The sequence below is a fragment of the Otolemur garnettii genome, unplaced genomic scaffold (assembly GCF_000181295.1).
Source record: "Otolemur garnettii isolate 467f Iridium unplaced genomic scaffold, OtoGar3 scaffold00106, whole genome shotgun sequence".
Classification (NCBI taxonomy): domain Eukaryota; kingdom Metazoa; phylum Chordata; class Mammalia; order Primates; family Galagidae; genus Otolemur; species Otolemur garnettii.
In genome coordinates, this window is record NW_003852501.1 from 1,722,121 (window position 1) to 1,739,845 (window position 17,725).

At 35.2% G+C, this 17,725-nt stretch overlaps 1 protein-coding gene across 3 annotated transcripts in view; it reads right to left on the reverse strand.

The window, feature by feature from the left end:
- Nucleotides 1-17,725, reverse strand: part of ZMYM2 (zinc finger MYM-type containing 2) — a 106,078-nt gene that overhangs the window by 1,629 nt on the left and 86,724 nt on the right. For all 3 annotated transcript variants that reach the window (XM_023517226.1, XM_023517227.1, XM_023517228.1), the window contains 8 exons: nucleotides 17,258-17,429; nucleotides 15,896-16,021; nucleotides 14,715-14,809; nucleotides 12,877-13,045; nucleotides 12,539-12,690; nucleotides 2,571-2,685; nucleotides 1,384-1,635; nucleotides 976-1,096 (listed from right to left, as the gene is read on the reverse strand). In XM_023517226.1, coding sequence (XP_023372994.1) covers nucleotides 976-1,096; nucleotides 1,384-1,635; nucleotides 2,571-2,685; nucleotides 12,539-12,690; nucleotides 12,877-13,045; nucleotides 14,715-14,809; nucleotides 15,896-16,021; nucleotides 17,258-17,429 — 1,202 coding nt within the window. The remainder of the gene's footprint in view (nucleotides 1-975; nucleotides 1,097-1,383; nucleotides 1,636-2,570; nucleotides 2,686-12,538; nucleotides 12,691-12,876; nucleotides 13,046-14,714; nucleotides 14,810-15,895; nucleotides 16,022-17,257; nucleotides 17,430-17,725) is intronic.

The window sequence follows — 17,725 nt, forward strand, 5'->3', positions numbered from 1 at the left end:
CTATTTTTTGTTGCAGTTTGGCCAGGGCTGGGTTTGAATCCACTACCCTCAGTATATGGGGCGGTGCCCTACTCACTGAGCCACAGGTGCTGCCCTCAAATCTGAAACTTTTTGACCACCAACATGACACCACAGTGGAAAATTCTACACATGACTTCATGTGAAGGGGTAGAAGTCAAAACGCAGGAGCACAACACAGAGTTTATTCAACATCCACAAGGGGAAAATAAAATTACCTCAGCCTGTATATATAAGGTATATCTGAAACATAAATGAATAACTATGTTTAGATTTTGACCCTATCATCCCCAAGATCTCTAATATGTATATGGAAATATTTCAAAATCCAAAAAATCCCATCCAAATATTTTGGATAAGGGATATTCAACCTGTACCACTATCATCCTATATAGGTGACATTACTGTATTTAGAAGTTCTTGAGGGCCATCCTAGGGACCTGTGATTTGTAAAACTGTTGATATAAGAAGTACTCGTTTATGCTAACCTTTTGAAAACCAGAGAGTGCTTATTTAAAACAAAGGATAAGCATAAAATTATCTAGGGTTGCTAAACATTTCATTGATTTAATGCCTATTAGTCTCAGACTGGGAAAAGCACCAATGGTATAACTGAAGAAGTATAGTACTTTCAGTATATTACTCTATCCTTCAGACCTTAAAAGGCTGTTTTCTCAAGTTCGTGCCCCTGCTTTGCACAGTCACTGGAACTGCTATAAATTTAAAAAGAGATGACAGTAGCAGCAGTTTCATTAATAGAGTGATTTCTTAATATATGCTTGAATACTAAAGTATGAAGTACATGACAGATATTTCATATAAAAAGTTGTAACTGAATGGATTTAAGTGAAGAGAGAAAAAGCATCAGTAAAAAAATTATACCTCTTGATACTGTTACATTCAAACCAACTACCTTATACTACCCTTTAAATAGGTTAAAGTATCATTAACACTCACCTTTTAGACAAGTAGCATTCAAACATTTTCACAGGACATCTGGAAGGATTGGCTGTGTTTTCAATTTGTTCGAATACTGGCTCATCATCTTCATGTTTTCTTTTTCCAGTAGTAATTTTATCTTAAAAAATAAAATTAAATAAACCTCCTAGAACTAATCTTGAAGAATAGAAGCCAACATCCAGATAGTACTATTCATTCTTAGTGGAATGGGACTAGGTATCCTTCAGAGTTTTAAGTTATGGCTTCCACTATTCAAACAGAAGGAACAAAGAAATCTGAAGACATCGTTTATTTTATAAAAATGACAATCCTCAGGCTCTTAACAAGTGATGCAGCAATGCAAAGTTTGTGTTTGTATATTTCTACCACAGATAATCTGAAAATAAAAACACACACATACGCTACCTTCGTTATCTGTTCCACATAAGGAAGACACTTGGTATCGAAGACACGCTTTATTTTCCATTGTTAAAGGATTTTTTTTCCAATGCCTAAACACAGTGCCAAAGGACAGTCTTAAGTGTTGTTCCACTGTTTTCAGGCCAAAATACTTAGTGTTAAAGTAGAACAGCGTATTCAGAAGAGCTACTGGAGAGTGTGATCCTAGTTGTTTTATCCTCCAAAGATAGTCTTCTTCAACTCGAGAGAATATTGACCCTTAAATAGAGAGAACTATTTTAAAAGAATTATAATAAAAAAAAAAACAGTTTTCATTTGACCATCTAGAAGCAGATAATATTAATGTAGGAACAAACCTATTATCAAATCCTCCATTCACACCTGGTCAACTGAAATGAGTTTTGGAATTACCTATGAAGCTCTAACAGCACAGAGGCTAACACCAGACTATGGAACTATCGTCTCTAGAATAGGGACTGGATGTCTGCCTCTGTTCTTCAGGAGGAGAAGCAGGCAATGATTAGAATGGAATATAAACCTGTAGGATTCCTGAAAAACTAGGTGATTCCATATATATTCACATTTTCTTCACACATCTAAAACAGTTGTTTGCAAGAATCAGACCCTCCACTGGAGGGCCGAAGACACAGCATCCAGTCTCTTACTCCAAAGAAAGTAGGTCACAATTCTTACAAAGCTTCATAAACATTAGTTTATGAAGTTTATTCAACAAGAGAGAAATATCATATGAACTCATGAGCACTCAGAAAAATAAGCTAATTTATATGACTTCCTAATTATTTCATTTGTTTATTTTGAGAGAGAGAGAGAGAGAGAGAGAGAATCTCACACTGTTGCCCTGGGTAGAGTGCCATGGCGTCACAACTCACAGCAACCTCAAATTCTTAGGTTTAAGAGCTCTTCCTGCCTCAGCCTCCCAATTAGCTGAGACTACAGGTGCCTACCACAATGCCTGGATAGTTTTTCTCTTTTAGCAGAGATGGGGGTCTCACTCTTTCTCAGACTAGCCCTGAACTCCTGAGTTCAAGCAATCCATCTGCCTTGGCCTCCCAGAGTGCTAGGATTACAGGCATAAGCCACCATGCCAAAACAACCTCCTAATTATTTTAACATACTCAGTAAGAATAATCCCAGTATCACATTAACAACACCTTGATTTAAAATAGCATTACCATCTGGAAGTATGCTTGGTTGCCAACTTCGGAGTATTTTATTCAATTCTTGCTCAAATGTCTGGTATCCTGGATCAATAAATATGTTGTCTTTTCGATTACTACCACACAAGTACTAGAAAAAAAATAAAAAAATTTTTAAATGGAAACCAGATGATTTTAGAGAGTGAACATATTACATTTCCTTTTTTTTGAGACAGAGCCTCAAGCTATCCCCCTGGGTAGAGTGCCGTGGCTTCACAGCTCACAGCAACCTCCAACTCCTGGGCTCAAGCGAGTCTCCTGCCTCAGCCTCCCAAGTAGCTGGGACCACAGGCACCCACCACAACGTCTGGCTATTTTTTGGTTGCAGGCGTCATTGTTGTTTGGCGGGTCCGGGCTGGATTTGAACCCGCCACCTTAGGTGTATGTGGCTGGTGCCTTAGCCGCTTGAGCCAAAGGCGCCGAGCATTATATTCTTTCTTAAGAAAAAAATTAACAATTTATGTCTAAGATAAGCAAGCATACTATTAAAACATGAGACATAAACTGATAGAAATCATAAAGAACCAAACATTACCAACTAATCTGCTGCTCAAAATACTCAAAGCCAAAACATACACTCCACAGTATAAAATGTGAAAACTGGATGAGAATCTTTAGTCTGTCAGACAAATAAGAGTATATGACTCCAATGTCTATTATCCAGTGCATGGAGAAAAATTTAAACTTTCAAGTAACAGTAATTAATGATTAAAGAAAAACACCAAATAGAATAAAGATGGGATAAAATGTCCCTGGCTTTGTCAAGTTTATGTTTTTCTCATTGTCTCTATTTGCTTAATTCTCTACCTGTGAGCCAGTATACTTATAAATCTTATAACTTGCTGTCAAAAGCCTTGAATCTTAAGAATGAAGACTGTTAAACAGAGTAATTTAAACACTAAAGTTAAAATACTAGTGGGATTTAAAAATAAAAATATATATAAGTAAGTTGTATGGTAACAACAGTACAAAGAATGGGAGGTAGGATTTGGGGGTATGCTAAGTATACTGTTGTAAGGCTCTTTTTTTGAGACAGAGTCTAACTATTGTCACCCTTGGTAGAGTGCCATACCATCATAGCTCACAGCAACCTCAAACTCTTAGGTTTAAGCGATTCTCTTGCCTCAGCCTCCCAAGTAGCTGGGACTACAGGTGCCCGCCACAATGCCTGGCTATTATTTGGTTGCAGTTGTCATTGTTGTTTAGCAGGCCCAGGCTGGGCTCAAATCTTCCAGCCTCGGTGAATGTGGCCGGCACCCTACTCACTAAGCTATAGGCGCTGAGCCCTGTTGTAAGGTTCTTAAACTACAAGTGGCATAATACTATTTGAAGGTAAACAAGGAGCTTCACTGGTGCAATCGGTTAATGTGCAGTACTTATATGAAAGTAAATAATGGTTCAATAGGTATACTATAAATTCTAGGATGACCAGTAAAAAAACTTCTAAGAGGGACAAATAATAAAGCAAGAGTGAAAATAAATTAAAAAGAAAGCAGTAAAAGACAAAAAAACTAAGAGCAGATAAGACTATAAAACCAGTAGGACAACAGATTTTATTTTAATTCCAGGACAGCAGTAAGTACACTAAATGGATAAAGTCTAAACCAGGGTGGACAAAGTAGAGCCCTTGAGCCACATCTGACCCACTACAAATAAAGTTTTCCTGGAATACAGACACTGGTTCATTTGCATAAAGTCTATGCACCTTTCATGCTATAGAGTTGAATGGCTCTACAATACAGACAAACATGGCCTGTAAACAAAACATTTACCATCTGGCCTTTTAAAAGTTTGTTGGCCTCTCGTTTAAACACATCAATAAAATGACAGACAAAGTTAGACTGTTTTCCTTTTCTTCCTCCAAGACAGGGTCTTGCCCTACTGCCTGCCTATGGTACAGTGGCATCATCACAGTTCACAGCAACCTCCGACACTTGAGTTCAAGCAATACACCTGCCTCAGCCTTTGCAAGTAGCTGGGACAGCAGGCACATGCCACCATGCCCAGTTACTTTTTCGAATTCTAAGATTAAAAAGCTAGTGATAAACGGCTTCTCCACTTAGAGCTTGACAGGGCCCCCCCCCCCCATTTTCTAGGCCTGGGTGAGCTCAGAAATAAGTCTCATCACAGAACTCCACCTCTAGACACAAACAGGCTACATTCTCTGGGCTCAAGCAAGGTCACAAAAAAAAAAACAAAACAAATAAAAAAAGGCAGCCTGATCAGTATCTCATCTGGGTAGTTCCTCTGGGCATAGGGAAGATTCACCCTACTGTCTCACCTGGGGCAAGGACTGCAAGGACAGAATTCTCTTGCTAATTTTAGAATTATTTTCTCCCTGCAGGCCTCTGGCCAGTGTGCCCTGTTTTGAACATACATTCCCCAAACCCCTTGGCTACAGGATAGGTAAAACAACATATAACCCTCTAGACAGAAGGCCCACAACAGGGGCTTCCCACGTGGACAAGCCCCCACTGCTAGAGGTTCTGTTTTCCCTCTTTTGCTTATCAATCTTTTTGTCAATAAATCCTGTCCTTTCGTTTATTACTATGGTCCGTGGTTCCATTCCGAACTTAAGAGATCAAGGACCCAACACAGAAATTCCAGTTACAATCAGGTGGTCTTAAAACTCCTGGCCTTCTGAGATCCTCCCACTTCAGCCTGCGAGAAAGGGCCAGGATTATAAATGCAAGCCACTGCATCCAGCCCAAGCTGGATTTTTTTCTTTTTTAATGTATGGCTCAATATGCTGTCTACAAAAAACCTACTTTCTCAGGCAAGTGAAAAATAAAAGAAAGGAAAAATGTATACCACATGTACATTAATGAAAACCTATACCAGCTGGGTGTGGTGGTTCATGTCTTTAATTCCAGCCCAGGGGGAGAATAACTTGAGGCCAATAGTCAAGACTAACCTGGGCAACACAGTGACAGCTCATCTCTCTATAATAATAATGATATACCCTAGGCTAGAGTGTCATCATTTGTGTTGATCTAATGTTATTCTTTTGTCAGAAGGAGTATTAACCAGCAAAATTCCAAAATAGTAAGACAAAAACTTTTAATTAATGCCTTTCAAATAGGATGACAGACCAATTGATAAAAGCCTGGCACTTGATGAAAGTGACCAGGCAGGTCACTTTCCTGATTTTAGGTTAGTGAGAGGGGAAGAGTTCTAAAAATACCATTTCCCATCTGGAAAACCTCACTGTTACTGCATAGCACTGAATTGGTTAATATACAGTATTGTGATTCAATCTCATGTAAAGTAGCATCTCTAGACTTTTTAAAATGCAAACTTAGCTGCACATTATATAAAACAATCACTAAAGTAAAATTTTCAAGTTCAGAACAACAATTTATGTGGTGGTCTTACCATAAAACAACACAAATAAAAAATAAGAGAAATGTGTATTTTCATTTGTGAGTCTAGCAACAAAGGGAAAATAATTTTTATGTACGTTCGCAACTTTAGCAATAACAAGCCAAAATCTACGAAGCTCACTAAATGAAGTGCCAATACTTAGCTCTTCTAAAAAGGTTTCTCTAGCCAATCCATGGTAAATTCAAAGATCTGCTACCCTTGTTGTTAACAGAATAAATTACAGTACACTTTATAGTCACTATTGTAGTATGGGAAGCAATGCTGTATTATTATTGTTGCTGTTATTTTCCATTATAGGCCGTTCCCAATTTACAAACACCTAATTTATATACTTACATGGCTACCCTATCACCTGTTTCAGAAACAGAGGAAAAGGAGAAGCTGCCAATAGCAGCAACATATATGAACTAACCCCCAGGGAAAATTCCCTGATAGGATAGACTTGTCTAAATATTTAGCTGCCCTCTTAATAAAAAACTATCTTCAAAGAAAATCTTCAACTATAGAACTAGAAGAGTTGCTGATCTCTCATTTTACTTGGTTTGTTTGGAACTGTACATGAGAGAGCTAGAGTTCTCTAAATAATTTTAGAATGACTCTACAGATCAGTACTGAACAATAAAAATATATGGGCTATCTATACAATATATGTGTATTTGTATAACACATATATTGTATAACACATAAATTTTAAATATTCATTGTAGTAACTACATTAAAATTTTTTTAAACAAGTATGATTTATTTTTTATTTAACCCAAACATGCAATTTTAATATAAAAATTAGTGAGCTATTTAATATTTCAAAATTCATAAATTTCTTTGAAATCTTGAATGTATTTTATACTCAAAACACTTCTCAACCTCTCACCATATTCCTTTTTTTTATTTTTGAGACAGAGTCTGACTCTGTCGCCCAGGCTTGAGTGTCGTGGCCTTAGCCTAGCTCATAGCAACCTCAAAATCCTGGGCTCCAGTGATCCTCCTGCCTTAGCCTCCCAAGTAGCTGCGACTACAGGTGCCCACCATGATGCCTGGCCAATTTTTCTGTTTTTAGTAGAGATGGGGTCTTGCACCACATTTTAAGGGCTTTGTTTTTCCAGCCTAAAAATGCTTTGTAGGTCAAAGCATCACGTTAATTGATATCTATTTACTTAAACAGAAATTATGGTACTGGTATTCAGAAGCACAATGCATATAATATAGCTAATAGGTGAAAAACATGTCCAGACCATTAATGTTTGTTTAGCCGTGTATTGTCATTAATATGAAAAGTATGTATCAAAAGAATGTCTTGGAGAGCTAGCTAAAGCAAGAAACCAGTATACATAAGAATTTATAAAATTAAAATATTGGGAATTTAAGACATTCATAATTTGAGGGCTATTAAAAAATGATGACACTCTAGCCTAGGGTATATCATTATTATTATTAAGAGATTTTACTTATAAGTCCCTACAAGTAACTTAGAGACTTATAGTTTAGCTGCAAATCAGTAGTTCTATACAATAGTTTGAGTTTCAATGAAAATATTCCAGCCTTCAGTGGCCTATGTAAGAAAAATAACATTGAATGTGATCTTTAAAAATATTTAAAACATTTTCATATTTGGTCCTAGACAAAAGACCAATTCCAAACATCTAATCACAGAACACCGGCCCTCTGGGGTCTGATACTTGCCTGCCTCACCTATCCTCCCCATCACCCTAAAGCTCTCTTCACTACATATTGTACACTCCAGCCTGGAAAACTGCCCTTGTATATATGTTTATCTCTTCTTATAATGCCACTGTCCTCTCTTCATCATTTCTGCCTAGAAAATTTCTACATGTATTTCAAAACTCAATGTCTTCTACATTGCTGTATTATTTTCATATGATATCCCAGTTCTGTGCTACCAGTATAAAATGAGTATAAAACTCTCTAAATACTATTTGTAAACATATTATTCACAAATGTGATTTGTATTCCAATTTCTTAAGTGTAATATATATTGCAGGAGCTTTTACATCAAACTGCTAACTAGATTCATTATGTTACTTAACTCCACATTCTTATCAAAAAATGGTGATAATTATAGAAAGGTTGTTTAGGGGATTGGATAACATGTCAGTCATGTAGCAATGCATGAAAAGAATAAACAGAAAATGTTAAGCCATCAACATGCTTATCTCCAAAGCCTACTTAAATGTCCAGTGTCCTACATTCAACAGTACTCAAACATTTGCTGAATTAATAACCAATAAAAGGATTTTATCACTGCTATAAAAAAAAAAAAACAAATTCTTAAGACCCTCTGATTAGTAAGTTTAGAAATGTTTTAAGTATTTTAATAGAATTACTTAAAAACTATCCATTTACATAGAACTTGAATTAACAAGCCACATAAGTGATGTGAATTTTAAATTTAGTAAAATGGAGTTTACTCTTCTTAAAAAAATCCATTTCTATGTGCTTAAAAGTGAAAAAAAAAACTGCATTCCTCCATATAAAAGACTTAACATGTAACAAGTAAAAACTAAAAATTCTGGAGAAAAATTTGGGGAAATGACAAAGAGTTTCCTACCATTTATAAAAAACAAGAAACTCTCGCCAACTAAAAAGGATAAACAACTGAAAAATGGGACAACTCATAGAAAAATGAATGCAAATGGCCAATAAACACAAAAAGATCCTCAACCTTTCTGGAAAGAAGTCTGCTGCTATCTTTAAAAATAAAAAATATATTTTTCTTATGATCCGACAATATCTTTTCAGGAATCGTATCTCAGAAATAAAAGCATCAATTCTTTAGGATGATTACAGAAGATTTAGGGGAGAGGAGAAAAGAGAGTGCACAATGTTTATAATAGCAATATTTTTTTATAATAGCAGTATTTTATAAAACAAGGGGGGACTGGATATGGTGGCTTATGCCTGTAATTGCAGCACTCTATAGAGTCCAAGGCAGGAGGACTGCCTGAGCTCAGGAGTTCAAGATAAGCCTGAGGGAGAGTGAGACCCCTGATTAGCTGGGTATGGTAGCACTCAACTATAGTTCCAGCTACTCTGGAGATTGGAGTGGAAGGATCCCTTGAGTCCAGGAGTTTCAGGTTACAGTGAAGCCAATGGCACTCTACCCAGGGCAACAAAGTGAGACTCTGTCTCAAAAAACAAAGGGAATGCTCATCATTTTGGAAATGACTGATTAAAATGTGATAAATCATACAGTGAAACACATACACAGGCCTGCTCTAGTTGACTTTAAAGAGGCTGCCACAATGTATAAGAAAGTAGAGGGAGAAAAAGAAAGAGGTTAAAGTATATAATATGGTCTCATGTACTTAGATGGAGTAACGTCTTTTGCCAAGTTATAAAAAACAAAGAGAAGTATAACCATCTAGCTAACAATGATAAAGAGGGGAGCATTAAGAAAAAAGATGTTTACATTTCCACTTATGATAATTTAATGGGAGGGACATTTCACATGTAAAATGTAAAACAATAATTTCAAAATGTTAATGATGGTTATTGTAGGATTCTGAGATTTCTGTATTATAGGAACATCCAATAATAACCATCCTTCCAGGCCAGGCATGGTGGCTCATGCCTATAATCCTAGCATTCTGGGAAGCCAAGGCAGGCAGATCACTTGAGCTCACGAATTATAACCAGCCTGAGCAGGAGCAAAACCGTCTCTAAAAGTAGCCCCACATTGTGGTGGGCACCTGTAGTCCCAGTTACTTGGGAGGCTGAGGCAAGAGAATTACTTGAGCCCAAGAGTTTGAGGCTACTGTTGAGACACAACACCACGGCACTCTACTAAGGGTGACAAAGTGAGACTCTGTCTCAAAAATGTAAAAATAAAAAATAACAATTCTTCCCACACAAAATCAGGGGGGTAAAAAAAATCAAGTGTTTTGTTTCCGATGAAGGGGAAAAATTACTGTGCTCTCCTTTCATGTAGTATCAGTTAAATATTCACAATTATATTTTCAATATACAAAACAGAAGTGGCTACTTATTCCTCTATACATCCACAAGACTTAGTCTTTTCAACAAAATGTTATTCCTACTATACTTGTATCAAAGAAAAACATAATTCCTTCCCACAGTATCTTGTTTTTATTGTCAGATGTGAACAAAATAAATCTACAGTAAACATGATACACACTGCCAAAAATAGCCTCTATTTGGTACACACCTTAAAGTAATAATATTAAACAGCACTGATTCCTAGAAAGCGTATTTTAGATATCTTAGCTTTATTAAGTTGTAGGATTATTTTTAAAGCTGCTTATAAATACCATAGTCTTTAAAAACATATCAAGTCTGTAAAATGTGTACAATAATGATAATAAGTAGTACCCAATTTTTAAAACTGTGGTAAATAGAACATAAAAATTACCACCTTAACCATTAAGTATAAAGTTTAGTAGTAAACCAATCTTTTTGAGGAAACCCTTATTGTTATATAAAGAACCTATTTTAAGAAGAAAATTCTGATACATGCTACAAAATGGACAAACCTGGAGGACATTATGCTAAGTGAAATAAGCCAGATACAAAAGAACAAATACTGTGATTCCATTTATATGAGGCACTCAGAGTGGTCAAATTCAGAGACAGAAAGTAGAATAGTGGTTGCTAGGGCTTGGTGGAGAAGGAAATGGGAAGTTCTTGAAGAGTTCTGAAGATATATGGTGGGTGAATGTATGCAATACAATTGAACTATACACTTAAAAATGTTTATACATAGGGCTTGTGGTTCTAATTGTGGAGTGGTAAATATACATAATCAAGATTCTTATCGCCAAGAAATAAACCCAAAGCCAATAAAAGCTATAAATGAACTTGGTTACTGGTATTACTTCTCTGACCTACTACAGAAATCTTGGCAATGGCTTCAGGAAAAAAAAAAAAAAATGAAAGAAGCAGACTGGTTCACCTCCCTTCCTGTACAGTATTTTCAAACTTTCCAGTCCTTAGAATACTGAATGGATTAATAAACTGTAGTATATATATATACTGTGTAATACTATTCAGCCATAAAAAAACTGGAGACTTTACATATTTTGTACTAACCTGGATGGAGCTGGAGAACATTCTCCTTATAAAGTATTACAAGAACGGAAAAGAAAGTGTCTCATATACTCAATACTAAAATGAAACTAGTAGACAAACAAATACATGCCCACACAAGAGAAAAACACAATTAAACTCAAAGTGTGAGGAAGAAGGGAGGGGCAGTGATGTGCTCCCACCTAACAGGCACACAAGATGGGGATATATGGCACACCTTCTGGGGGAGGGGCACAACTACAACTTGGATCTTACCTAACAAATATTAACTGTAATAAATAAAGACAACAATAGCTTTATAATTCAAGTTAGGTGTTATTGCATTTATGTTTGGAGATTTTGGAATGGTAGACCTATATCACCATCTAAGCCTGATGCTCAAAGTATCTATAAATCTATCAAAGGAGAATGAGAAAAAATAAAACCTGTTTTTTTTTAGGTTGCTACTTAATATATGTGGTGGCCCCTGAATACACAGTAATTTACAGCCACACAGTTTACCCACCATCATATACAGAAATCTTAGGCAAATTTCTATTCTCAAGAGAAAATAAATAAAATACAAATGAAGACAGTTCTAGTTTTCTTCAGTAACTTATTTCATTATCTAATACCTGTTAACAGAATAACGTTAAATTTTAGGCCTATAAAAATAAAACTTAAAAGAGATCTCCTTGTGATCTTATACATTTCAGAATACATAGGATGTGAAGCTAGAGATCCTTTCTGACCTCTGGACTCAAGCCTGTGCAACTTGTTCAGAACTGGAGGTCATTACTTAAAGTTGATCTTCATGTTTATTATACATAACAGAACTTGCTCAAATTCATAGACATGTGGGTGAAGTTTAAAGCCCCTAAGGAGTGGCCCATTTTTATGAGATGATTCCAAAGAATTAATGAATAGACTATTAAGTAAGTTGTCAAAACATCAAAAACCATATGGTGAAACAGATTTATCATTCAGAGGTAAGACATTTTTGTTTGTATGTTGCCACACATCAAGTGAATCATGAATTCACTTATTTGCATTTGGTAAGGATGCAATGGTTATCTATTATATACATGCATATATATTATCATTTATAAATATGTGGCAAACATACAACTTTGTTGGGCCTGTTACAAAAGATGAATGAATTTTGAGTAACCTGTCTATACCCTGTTCTTCTCATAAATTCTTTCTGGTTTTGGTATATACTTTTGGAGAGCTTGAAGGGTTTTAGGAGTACATGCATATATACGTATGTACTTCTGCTGTAATGGCAATACATTTGCTTCTGCAATAGCATTACAGCAGAAATGCAAAATAGCTAAGGAAATCTTTTATAACAGTCTATTATTTCTAAAGAGATGAAATTCTTTCTTAGTAAAAGCCATTAGAGGTTTCATAAAGCTACCTTAAATAATCTGAAGCACAACTTTTTTTCCTGCAAGAATTACCACAACCACACCGTCCTTACAAAAGTTGTATTTGAAAGCAGCCATCAAAATACTAACCTCCTGTATTCCAAGGCAAAGATAATAGATGCTGTCAGGTGCATAACTCTCTCCATTTGGTCTTCGAATCTCATTAACAAAATGAGCTAACCCATAGTTAAGCTCAGCTGTGGTATGAGAGAGCAGATCCTCTTTTAACTTTACTGATTTAGCTAAAAAGAATTAAAATTAAAAATTGCTATTATTTAATGTCATTAAGAAACTTTTTGAAATTATTTTTTATGTATAAAAAACTTTAAAATAAAATGCATTCTTAGATTTTAAACTACGTTTTTGTTTAAATTAAAGGTAGAAATTGTTGATTTTAAAAATGTCTTAAAAGAAATGAAAACACTTACGAGATTTTAGCTCATCTAATATCAGAAGATCTTCATCAAGTTGCCTAGTTTTTACCCAGTGTTTCCATGCATTGACACCATATGTATATTTGAAAGGAAAGCTGCATTCTGAATTGTCAGAACTATCATCATGAGACTGGTATCCTGACACAGCTTTTCTCTTGGCTCCCTGTTAGTAAAACACCACAGTAAAATCTTTGTTTTTTTAGCCTATGTTAAGTCATGACTTTATTGTACGCCATCTCTCAACAACAGCAAATTATAGTTGACCCTTAACACTGGTTTGAACTACATGGGTCCACTTATATGCAGATTTTTCTTCAATAAAGTTACATTGAGTGTACCTGTCTCTCCTCTACTTCCTCCTCCTCCTGCTGCCCCTGAGATAGCAAGACTAACCCCTCCTACTTCCTCAGTCTACTTAATGTGACGATGTCCACAAGAAGGGTTTTATGACGACCCACTTTCACTTAATGCACGGTAAATAAATTTTCTCTTCCTTATGATATTCTTGATAATTCTGGTTCTAACTTACTTTATTTATTGGAAGAATGCAGTATATAAAAAAAGTGTTAACAGGCTGTCTACACTATGGGTAAGCTTCTAATCAAAGTAGGCTATTAGATAGTTTCGAGGGAGTTAAAACTTACATGTGAATTTAACGGGGGGGAAGGGGGAGTAAGCCAGGGGTAAAGGAGTGTGGTCAGTGCTCCTAACCCCCACATTGTTTAAGTGTCATCTGTAACATTTACTTGCTTAACTGGCTGGTATTTCTGAATCTGACAATAGTTAGTTATCTGTAACATTTCTTGAAATGTATTTCCAGGAATGTGATGTTTCTGCAAAAATTGTTTTGTACAATAAAACCATATTAAATTCTGCTACAAGAGTCACCAATGATAAGAAAATAAATACAACACTATTAATAAACTAATAACCTAAATATTAATGTGAGAAACTTCAGAACTTTTCAACAACTCCACCTTGTAGGGAATAACACTTCTTTCCACTATCTTGGTGTTTGTACTATAGAAGTTTCTATTTTGATGTTATCCAACTTAATCTACTTTTTTTCCTTTCCTTCCTTCCTTTTGCTTTATTTTGATATCATATCTAAGAAACTATGCCTAATCCAACGTCATGAAGATTAGGTCTATGTTTTCTTTCAAGAGTATTACATTTTTGACCCTTACCATTAGGTCTATGACCCATTTTGAGTTAATTTTTGTTTGTGGTGTCAAAAATGAGTCCACCTTCATTCTACTCTGGGTACTCTTTTTTAAGTTTATTTTGTTTTAGGGAAAATTTTCTTAAGGGGTTTTTAATCTTGCTTTATGTTGGAAATCAGAAACAAAAAGTTGTTGATAGAATATTAATATAATTACATCTGATGATACATTTAGATGTGGTCTATCTGCATGATCAAACTGTCTACCATGTCTTTTATGTGCTGGCATGCTGAAAAGAGACCAGATATAATAAACAGGGCATCACAGTCTCATCTGATGAAACTAATGAAGAAAGCAATTTGAGAAAATAATCTTAATTTGTGTCACAAGAATTGAATGTTAGCAACTATTTTTCTACATCTTACATCAAGATAAATTTAAAAAGAAAAACTATTAATATTCGCCCTTCTTCTGTAATGTGATGACTAAATCTGAGATTTTTATTACTTAGAAATAAATTAATTCTTAAAATCTCTTTCAACCTAGAAAACTAAATATCTGCCCCATATTCTCAGAAACACCAGAAGATCAATGTATTGTTCTCTGTAGTTAGAGATATTGCTATGAAGAGGCACTAAGCATATGTAAGAATACTATTAAATTTTGTACCTTTTTTTTAGATCGAGGTCTAGGCTGTTCCTCATATTCCTCTCCAAAAACAGGTGGTAATAAAAATTCATTTTCCATATCAAGCTCCTCAGCAGCTGACAATCAAATCAGAGGAATTTTTATTTCAATGTAATACCACAGGTTTATGTGACATAAACACAGCCAACAGACAACTAACCATAGAACGTAAAAAGCATTCATACATTGGGACAAGCTGGACTGGATCGGGGAGTAAATGATTTACTTTTCCTAACATGGTCTGTGCATTCTAATAAACCCTGTTCAGGCTCCTATAAAAACCTTATATATAATGAATATTAATGTGGAATTTTCATGGAAATGTGTTATATCAGAAAAATTATTATAATCTGAAATTCAATTATTAGCTCTAAATGGTCTTGGTGCGAATCTGTTTCCACCTATTAATTTTTTTTCCAAAAACAAAATTTTTTACATTCTACTTAATATGCTCATTAGCCTCCATAGATTAAGAAAATCAATAATGAAAAATCAGGCACATGTCTCACACAAAAGACCTGAAAATAATTTTCCCTTCTGAAGGTGAACGAAACTTTCAAAAAGTCTTAAGAAAAATGCTATTGATTTTAAAATTTTTTAAATTAAGAACAACACAAATACTTCTTTATTCTCTTCTTTATCTTCAAAACTTTCCATAATGAATTATGTTATTTTTTTTCAGCCAGGTGTGGTGGTGACTCACACTTGTATTCCCAGCACTTTGGGAGGCCAAAGTGGGATCACTTGAGCCCAGGAGTTCAAGACCAGCCTGGGCAACAAAGCCAGACCTCACCTCTACTAAAAATTAAAAAATTAGGTGGACGTGGTGGTATGTGCCTATAGTCCTCACCACTTGAGAGTCAGACACGAGGATCACTTGAGCCCAGTAGTTGGGAGGCTGTTGCTAAAGAGTGTAGTGTGGCCTAGACAACGAAGTGAGACCATGGTTTGTAAATATCTAAAAAATTCTTTTGAAGTCCCTACAATTCAATCCCATGTCCCACTCCAGAACTTAACTGTTAAGTTTGATTTCAGTAAAAGAAAGAACACTAGGTATGAACCCTAAAGGCAATGAATGATATGAACATTAAATGGTAAATGCTCAAAACCACAGTATGACTTCAAAACTAAATTTTAGAACCATAAAGTAGCATTTTGAGTACCTCTGGGAAAATCTATCTCAATATCCAAATCTGGTTCATATGGTACATCAGGCATGTTGGACTGTGTCTCTGGGTCAGTGTTCTTCAAGAGATCTGAACCAATTATATCTGTCTCAATAATTACACCTGTAATCGATCCATAATATCATTAGAAATCAAAATAAAAACCCCAACAGCATTTAAATTTAATCTGGCAAAGGAAACTTACTTATAAATGCAATAAAAATATAAATACTTGTATCACAAAAGGAAAAAGAGATACCTATCAAAAACATAAACTACTCTAAATTTAATAATTATATCAATGTAAGTATATGAAAACTTTTAATCCTATAAATGTTGATCACCCCCTTTCAAAATTAATGTGTGCTTTGATAATAATACAAGTCCAATATGTAGAGTATTTCTAAAAGCAATCTCTTGTCAGAAATAAACTAATGAGGGTAGATAACTGCAAACCTCAGCACTCATTTTTAATTCTGATCATTCATTATATGCTTATTCACAACTGCCTTCTAATGTTTAGATGAGCCACTTCCAAAATATTTTTATATTGTAACCACAGTAAGAAATGCATTTTATCTAGTACACACCACAGGGTGATTGTGGGAGACAGAAAGATAAACACATGCATACACAAGAGAAAGAGAAGTTTTACAAAACAACTTACCCTTTCTATAAGGGATTCATGCTGACATTTATTTTTTATAGTTCCACTTCATTTTTTAAAAAAACAAAAAACACTGGTCGCAACTCACTAAATTAACTTTATAACTCCTTAATTCAGTGCTTCAGAAACACTGTCACATTATAAAATACAGAGAAAATTATAGTATTTTGACTGTTCTCTAGAGTAAAGCAAATTGAAATCGGACTTTAGGGTTAAGGGTAGGAATAAATATTCTAGGCAACTTAGAACCATTTTATCCTACAATATACTCATCATGCTATATCAGGCAGAAAGTACTGCCCTGAGAGGTTAAAATAAACCCCAGTTTAGAAAAATGCAAGTTATCTTATTAGTATAAGCAATAAAACAATATTGGGAATAACTACTACAAAATAAGAATTTGGATCATTATTGGAGCCTACTACAAGTTAGTTTTATGTCTGTGCTACTCCATTAACAAGAGTAATTCTGAGATGATTTTTTTGAGTCAAATGTTGTTAAAACAGGGACCATACTGGCTACATACAGTATAGATCTGTTGATATAAAATACACTTTTGTTATAATGCTTTCCCCCACTGCCATATTAAGTTGAAGCACAATGATATGCCCTGCAAAGTACTATAACAATTACAACACTTATAAAAAATCAACAATACACTTGTTCACAAGGTATAATACAGCATAGCTCACTATTGATGTTGGTCGTCTCTGTTTTCCCCTCATCTTCAGTCATCATATCTGTCATTGTAAGCAACTCTGTATCAAGAGGATCTGAAGAAACTTTGCTTTTTAGCTCCTCGATTGCTGCAGGGATCTTCTCACTGCTGTCCAATGGAGCAGGCAGAAAAACAGGAACTGGCACCTAATTAACCAAAAAGCATAAGACACAATGTGCACAGAGACATCTTCACAGACATCTTCACTCTCAATGACAAACATACATCTGATTAAACAAAAAACAACAACAAAGGTAAGGTGTAGTGGCTCACACCTGTAACCCTGGGAAGGCCAAGGCAGGAGGATCCCTTCAGCTCAGGAGTTCTAGAGACCAGCCTGCGCAAAACTGACATCCTGTCTACTAAAAATAGAAAACTAGCCAGACATTATGGTGAGCATTTGTAATCCCAACTACTCTGGAGGCTGAGGCAGAAGGATCAC